This window comes from Lithobates pipiens, unplaced genomic scaffold, assembly GCF_037356315.1.
Source record: "Lithobates pipiens isolate NorthernLeopardFrog02 unplaced genomic scaffold, aLitPip1_a1.2 Scaffold_28, whole genome shotgun sequence".
Taxonomy (NCBI): Eukaryota; Metazoa; Chordata; class Amphibia; order Anura; family Ranidae; genus Lithobates; species Lithobates pipiens.
The window spans coordinates 3385528-3393837 of NW_027507789.1; the positions used below are offsets into that span (position 1 = coordinate 3385528).

At 54.6% G+C, this 8310-nt stretch overlaps 1 protein-coding gene across 7 annotated transcripts in view; it reads left to right on the forward strand.

The window, feature by feature from the left end:
* Window positions 1-4843, forward strand: part of NDEL1 (nudE neurodevelopment protein 1 like 1) — a 74180-nt gene extending 69337 nt beyond the window's left edge. For all 7 annotated transcript variants that reach the window (XM_077458566.1, XM_077458569.1, XM_077458565.1 and 4 more), the window contains one exon: window positions 4249-4843. Coding sequence is in view for 2 of the 7 variants with exons in the window: in XM_077458571.1 (XP_077314697.1) it covers window positions 4249-4330 (82 nt within the window). In the remaining 5 variants the exon portion in view is untranslated. The remainder of the gene's footprint in view (window positions 1-4248) is intronic.
* The last annotated feature ends 3467 nt before the right edge of the window (window positions 4844-8310 follow it).

Consider the following 8310-nt stretch of genomic DNA (forward strand, 5'->3'; position numbering starts at 1 on the left):
GTCGATTGCGCCGGTGTGCCGCCCCCTTACATCGTCGATTGCGCCGGTGTGCCGCCCCCCTCTTACGTCGTCGATTGCGCCGCCCCCCCCTTACGTCGTCGATTGCGCCGCCCCCCCCTTACGTCGTCAATTGCGCCGCCCCCCCCCTTACCTCGTCGATTGCGCCGCCCCCCCCCTTACCTCGTCGATTGCGCCGCCCCCCCTTACCTCGTCGATTGCGCCGGTGTGTCCCCCCCCTTGCGTCGTCGCCGGCGTGTCCCCCCCTTACGTCGTCGCCTGCGCCGGTGTGTCCCCCCCCCTTACGTCGTCGCCTGCGCCGGCGTGTCCCCCCCCCCCTTACGTCGTCGCCTGCGCCGGCGTGTCCCCCCCCTTACGTCGTCGCCTGCGCCGGCGTGTCCCCCCCTCCTTACATCGTTGCGCCGGCGTGTCCCCCCTCCCCCGTCGTTGCTTGCGCCGGCATGGCCCCCTCCCCCTTGCGCCGGCGTGTCCCCCCTCCCCCCTTACGTCGGCATCCCCCCTCCCCCTTGCGCCGGCATGGCCCCCCTCCTTACATCAGTGCCCGCGTTTTCCTATATCTGTTTAAGAAGTGCAAAAAATGACTTGTTGATCCTGTCAGAAAATCAGTGAGTTTGCAGTTTCCTCTGTGCTCTGCAGCATATTTCTCTAGCCCTGCCCAGTTCATCTGTCAACTACAGAACACCTTCCTCCATCACAGGGTCAGGGAAAGGTGTTCTGTAGTCCTAGCACACTTGCTGGCCTGGGGTGACAACGCAGTTCCTCCTTAGTAAACTGAGCGTTGTCATTCTAGCACAGAAAATGTCTTGCTGGTTGGACTAGCAAGCGAAACTATAGGAAAACTAATGCAGTCAGCACATCTAAGGACTGGTTATTGCCAATATATTCTCGTTCTTGGCTTTAGATACGTCTGTGAAAGATGAAGATGAAAGATGAATTCTGATTGGCTTTGCTGGGTACTGTGCTTCACTGAATAGACCCATTTGGTGTGGGGGAGGGGAGGGTTATAATGAGAAATTTCTGATGAATCTGAACTCTCTGCTCTCTGTGATAATTTGCATTTGTCTGCTACTTCATTCTAACAGAGCTCCTCCCCCCCCCCCCGTGTTTAGATTAAGCAGACCCCGCCCCTGAGGATGCAGCAATGAGCACAGCTTCTTCCTGCGATGTCACTGCTCCCTCCCATCCTATAAATGGTTGTATGACACCGGCCATTTATTCTGCATCCTCGTCCCTTCCATTCTTCCCTCATCCAGATACAAGATTTTATGTCTGTTTATAACGCTGTGTTAGAATGAAATTGCAGAATATTTGAACCTCTCCTTTTAGTTGGTGATCATAAGATTGGCTGTGTGGTGATTTGTTGGTGGTGTGGATAAGCACCTCCTATTCATCCTCCTCCAGTAACGGGATCGATGCCTCTCTGAAAGGTTGGGAAGAACGTTTATCGGTTCTTAGTCATCTCCCTTTTGCAGGGACACGGCTAGGGAAGTTGACCAAGGCCCATGGGGGGTGGGGGGCGGCACCACTGCCCCTCCTGTAGGGGGCCTGAGAGGGTTTGGAGCTGCGGAAGAGGTGGTGTAGTTGCATTTACAAAAAAATGTGCTGTGTGTCTCTCTCCCTGCAGCAGCTCAAAGCCAGTTTCTCCCTCCCACTGGCTTTCAACTGCTGTAGGGAGAGAGACGGACACAGGGCATCGTTCTGCTGGCTGCTGCAGGTACACGGGAATGTGACAGGATGGAGAGCTCTGGTAGGAGCCAGTAAATGTAATTTACCCGCCCCTTCCTTTTTCTGAATGGACACATTGAGTGATTGGTACTGATCACTCCTCTGACCATTCACAACTGAAAAATTGTAAAAAAAATATTTATTGTAATTGACATTAATGATGGGGCACTATTCCTCCCACTGACACCAATGACGGGGCACTATTCCTCCCACTGACACCAATGACGGGGCACTATTCCTCCCACTGACACCAGTGACGGGGCACTATTCCTCCCTTTGACGCCAATGATATGGGGCACTATTCCCCCCCCACACTGACGCCAATGATGGGGGGCACTATTCCCACCCCACTGACGCCAATGATGGGGGGCACTATTCCCATCCCACTGACGCCAATGATGGGGGGCACTATTCCCACCCCACTGACGCCAATGATGGGGGGCACTATTCCCCCCCCCCACTGACGCCAATGATGGGGGCACTATTCCCCCCCCCCCACTGACGCCAATGATGGGGGCACTATTCCCCCCCCCACTGACGCCAATGATGGGGGCACTATTCCCCCCCCCACTGACGCCAATGATGGGGGCACTATTCCCCCCCCCACTGACGCCAATGATGGGGGCACTATTCCCCCCCCCACTGACGCCAATGATGGGGGCACTATTCCCCCCCCACTGACGCCAATGATGGGGGCACTATTCCCCCCCCCCCACTGACGCCAATGATGGGGGCACTATTCCCCCCCCCCCACTGACGCCAATGATGGGGGCACTATTCCCCCCCCCCCCACTGACGCCAATGATGGGGGCACTATTCCCCCCCCCCCACTGACGCCAATGATGGGGGCACTATTCCCCCCCCCCCACTGACGCCAATGATGGGGGCACTATTCCCCCCCCCCCCCCACTGACGCCAATGATGGGGGCACTATTCCCCCCCCCTCCCCGATGCCAATGATGGGGGCACTATTCCCCCCAGCCCCCCCCCGACGCCAATGATGGGGGCACTATTCCCCCCAGCCCCCCCCGATGCCAATGATGGGGGCACTATTCCCCCCAGCCCCCCCCGATGCCAATGATGGGGGCACTATTCCCCCCCCCCCCCCGACGCCAATGATGGGGGTACTATTCCCCCCAGCCCCCCCCCCGACGCCAATGATGGGGGCACTATTCCCCCCAGCCCCCCCCGATGCCAATGATGGGGGCACTATTCCCCCCAGCCCCCCCCCCCGATGCCAATGATGGGGGCACTATTCCCCCCCCCCCCCGACGCCAATGATGGGGGCACTATTCCCCCCCCCCCCCCGACGCCAATGATGGGGGCACTATTCCCCCCCCCCCCCCGACGCCAATGATGGGGGCACTATTCCCCCCCCCCCCGACGCCAATGATGGGGGCACTATTCCCCCCCCCCCCCCCCCCGACGCCAATGATGGGGGCACTATTCCCCCCCCCCCCCCGACGCCAATGATGGGGGCACTATTCCCCCCCCTGACGCCTCTGATGGGGGCACTATTCCCCCCCCACTGACGCCACTGATGGGGGCACTATTCCCCCCCCACTGACGCCACTGATGGGGGCACTATTCCCCCCCCCCCACTGACGCCACTGATGGGGGCACTATTCCCCCCCCCCCACTGACGCCACTGATGGGGGCACTATTCCCCCCCCCACTGACGCCACTGATGGGGGCACTATTCCCCCCCCCCCACTGACGCCACTGATGGGGGCACTATTCCCCCCCCCCACTGACGCCACTGATGGGGGCACTATTCCCCCCCCCCCCACTGACGCCACTGATGGGGGCACTATTCCCCCCCCCCCCCCACTGACGCCACTGATGGGGGCACTATTCCCCCCCCCACTGACGCCACTGATGGGGGCACTATTCCCCCCCCCACTGACGCCACTGATGGGGGCACTATTCCCCCCCCCCACTGACGCCACTGATGGGGGCACTATTCCCCCCCCCACTGACGCCACTGATGGGGGCACTATTCCCCCCCCCACTGACGCCACTGATGGGGGCACTATTCCCCCCCCCCCCCCACTGACGCCACTGATGGGGGCACTATTCCCCCCCCCCCCCCCCCCACTGACGCCAATGATGGGGGCACTATTCCCCCCACTTCCTACTCCCAATGTCCGGCCCCCTCAGTCTGAAGGACAATAAATTGGCCCCTTGTTTTAGAAAGTATGGAGACCCCTGCTCTGGACTGACGGAACATCAGAGCATTTAACCCTTGCAGTGTGTGTGTGGGGGGTGGGGGGGTTAATCACATTCCCGGAGTTCAGCTTTAACTCTCCAGCATTTGTCAGATTTTTGGGGAATTGACACTTTTTAATATAAAAATGTTTTTTTCTTTTTATTGAGTCATTTGATATTTATGGGTGGATTTGCGCCGTGTCCGCTCCCCCGGTTTGTGGTTGGCGTTTCTCACCCTGTCGATTTGAGTAGTTGTGAATTCTCGGTGTAGTGACCCCCGTCTTTTTCTGTCCGCAGGGCAATGAACGGCTACGACCCTCCAGGCATCCACGGATCGCGGCCCCCGTCCCCGCCCGGGATGCTCCCGCTCAGTGTATGAACCGCAGGAGGCAGAGAGCAGACTTGCTGAACTTTTTTATTCGTTGTCGTTTCTCTGCTGAAAGTTACAAAAAGAACAAAAAAAAAGTCGCTTCGTTTTAACCTGTTCACTGCCTGAGAGAAGGGGGCGTGGCCTCCACGCAGGAAAAAAAAAAAAGAAGAGGGTTCATCTCTGTTTACTTGAGCTGAAAACCTGAGGATGCGCAATATAATCTCTGGCTGCCACCATCTTGGATGCTTCGTGACGCCGCGGACGCCGCTTTACTTACCCCCCACTCCCCCCCCCCCCCCCCCCACCTCTTCTCGTGTCCTGGTTTGCTGTTTGTGCTGTGGACTGGCTGTGGCAATCGTCTCAAAAGACAAGGGCACAATCATCATCGTTCCAAAAGCGTCCACACCTCACTGCTCCTCACGCTACGCCCGCGAGGGGGGGCTTCCGACGCAGCAGGCGGATCACGGGGACGGCGACGTGCGCCTCTCGCCTGCCAAGAAATGCAAGCAAGCTTTGGGCGGGGGGGGCGGGGTTTGGGCTTTACCAGTCCCCCCCCCCCCCCCCTTCAAAAAATATTCTTTCTATTCCTCTGGTTTCTCTTACAGGGTTCAATTTCACATCATACGAATGTGTGTTGGTTGTTTGCTTTCCCTTCCCCCTCTTCACCACCCTTTCTTTCTTTTTTTTTTTAAGGTTAAAGGCCAACTCCAACCAAAAGTGATTTTTTTTTTTTTTTTTTTTTCCCCATTTGCTGCAAATCGCACAGTTATAGTGTTGGGATCACCCAGTAGAATTCCATAGCATTGCAGCAATATATACATAGCCAAGTAATGGTGTCACCCGGGGCTGCAAGACTTACCCGCCTCTGGATGTTTATAAGAAACCCAGAGGCTCCCCCTACAGGTGGGCTCTTAAAATGTGTAAAAAATATATATATATATATATTGCTTTTGGATGGAGATGGCTCCGCCCGATACGGTTTCGTCAGTATAAGTTCTAAGGTGCCATTGATGTTTTCATGGCATATAATTATTTTGCAAGACTTACCCGCCTCTGGATGTTTATAAGAAATCCAGAGGCTCCCCCTACAGGTGGGCTCTTAAAATGTGTAAAAAAAAACAAATATCGCTTTTGGATGGAGGTGGCTCCCCCCCTCATACGGTTTCGTCAGTATAAGTTCTAAGTTGCCATTGATGTCTTCATGGCATATAATTATTCTTTAAAAGCTATTTGTTTGTGTTCTGTCCTTTTACCTCGTACTTGACACCCCTTGCTATCCCCCCCCCCTTTTCTGTGTAATTCCCATCCTAGTGACAACAAATTATTATTATTTTTTTTTTTAGTGTGCACAATCCTCAAGATTGATACTGGTGGCTGTTCTATGGGCATTCTCACACAGTGATAGCTTGCTCCACTATATATCAATTAACATATAGGGTTGCACGGATCCTGTTTTTTTAATTTATTTTTTGTTTGTTTTTTATCAGCGAATACAAGTACCGATACTTTCAGTCAAGTAATCGGCGATAATGAGTACCAATACTGTGCGGTGCAATCTGCGTCGCTGCAAAAAAAAATAATTATGCAAATTGCACTGCAAAGAATCGCTTGCGATTTTCCTCCACCGCCCCTCTGTGTGTACAAAGGGATTAAAGCGCCATCTAGTGGGCAGTTAAAAGATTAGAACTCGCGGTACATATCTGGTGGAAAATCGGGGCTGCTGGAGAAGTCCTGGGGCCCCCTGTCGGTATAGGCGCAGTGATGGTGAACCTTGGCACCCCAAGTGCTTTGGAACTACATTTCCCATGATGCTCAACTACACTGCATAGTGCATGAGCACCATGGAAAATGTAGTTCTAAAACATCTGGGGTGCCTAGGTTTGCCATCACAGCACCTATACCCACGGGGTCCCAGGACTTCTCCAGTGACCCTGATTTGCTGTGCCTAGGTTCGCCATCACAGCGCCTATACCCACGGGGTCCCAGGACTCCTCCAGTGACCCTGATTTGCTGTGCCAACGTTCGCCATCACAGCACCTATACCCACGGGGTCCCAGGACTCCTCCAGTGACCCTGATTTGCTGTGCCAAGGTTCGCCATCACAGCACCTATACCCACTGGGTCCCAGGACTCCTCCAGTGGTCCTGATTTGCTGTGCCTAGGTTCGCCATCACAGCGCCTATACCCACGCGGTCCCAGGACTCCTCCAGTGACCCTGATTTGCTGTGCCAAGGTTCGCCATCACAGCACCTATACCCAGGGGTCCCAGGACTCCTCCAGTGACCCTGATTTGCTGTGCCTAGGTTTGCTATCACAGCACCTATACCCACAGGGTCCCAGGACTCCTCCAGTGGCCCTGATTTGCTGTGCCTAGGTTTGCCATCACAGCACCTATACCCACAGGGTCCCAGGACTCCTCCAGTGGCCCTGATTTGCTGTGCCAAGGTTCGTCAGCGCTGGATAGGGCAAAAGTGATGTCGCCTTTTGGTGGTGGGACCGCCTCTACATCTCCAGCGGCCCGGATTTGCTATCAGATATGTGCTGTGGGTTCTAAAAAATAAATATGTTTTAACTGCCCACTAGATGGCGCTTTAATCCCTTTCTATACACACAGGAATGGTGGGGGAAATCGCATGCAATTCTTTGCAGTGCGATTTGTGGGCATTCATTTTGTACAGACGCAAAGCATCGGGAGCATTTGGGCCCGTACCGATACTAGCCCAAATGCTTGGTACGTCCCCTAGTCATTAATATTCATTGCTTGTTCCCTTATGCCTGTGCAGGCTCTTGAAGTATATTATGGATCCAGGTATGCATGGCTATTGCCATGAATGAACGAGTGAGGGAGAGGGAATGCTGCGTCTATGGAAGGACCCTGTAGGTGAATTAGGAGGACTAAGGCCCTTTTTTTCATACGGGTGGAGGGATCGGGTCCGCCGGTCAGTTTTTCAGGCTGAACCCGATCAGACCCTCCATTATCTCCTATGGAGCGGCAGATGTAAACGGACATGTGTCTTTTTAGACCTGCCAACATCCAATCCGCTAAAAACAGATGGATGGGGATCTGTGCCCAATCAGTCGATTGGATCGGAGTGAATGTAAGCAGACAGGCGGTTCGTTTACATCTGTCCGCCCATAGAGGAGAGCGCCCCGTGTCTGTGTCTGCTCAGCATAAGCTTAGTGGAGTTCCGTCCCGTGTGGGAGGGGCCTAAGGCTACTGTTTTCTGATGGTAATGAGGAGCAATGTTGTCATTGGACGCAGCAAATACTTCAACTCAAGAATTCCACATATGGTTACATTGGCCCAGCTTTAAAAAAAATGTAACTATGCATATAGGATACCTTTGGAAGCTGGAAAACGCACTGCTACTACTCCGCTACTACAGTGATCTCCACTAATTTCTGGGACCAGTACCAAGCGGCTGCCCTGCTGCATGGTGAACACAGGAGGTCTGTTGCCACCAGGCGCCGTTCAGAGATTGCGTTACATTTTCTGAGTGAATGCAAAGCTTTCTCTGATTGGACTAGGCAGAGAGGCGGGCCAGTGATGTCGCACTCGCCACCTCGTCCATTTTGCATTCAGAAATATTCGGTGAATGGCGTCTACGGCGCTCAGCCGTCCTCCTATGCTTAGAATGCAGCTGGCCGGCTGCTCGGCACAAACGCCATTCAGAGAATATATTTGCGTTCTCTGCATGTGTAATGGACGAAGTGGAGAGGCGTGACATCACTGCCCTCACCTCTCCACCTGGTCCAATCATTGAAAAGCTTTGCAAAGCATTCTCTGAATGGCACCCGTGCCAAGTGGCCAACCTCCTGTGCTCGCCCCTGAACCAAGCAAGTGGAGATGACTGTACTAGCGGTATCTACGTTGGTGATTTCCAACTGCTACGGGCAGGGCCGCTGATAAGGCAGTACAACCGACCCTGTTGTACTGGGCCCAGGCCCCATCCGCTAAACAGGGGCGCACAGGGCAGCTTTATTGTTTA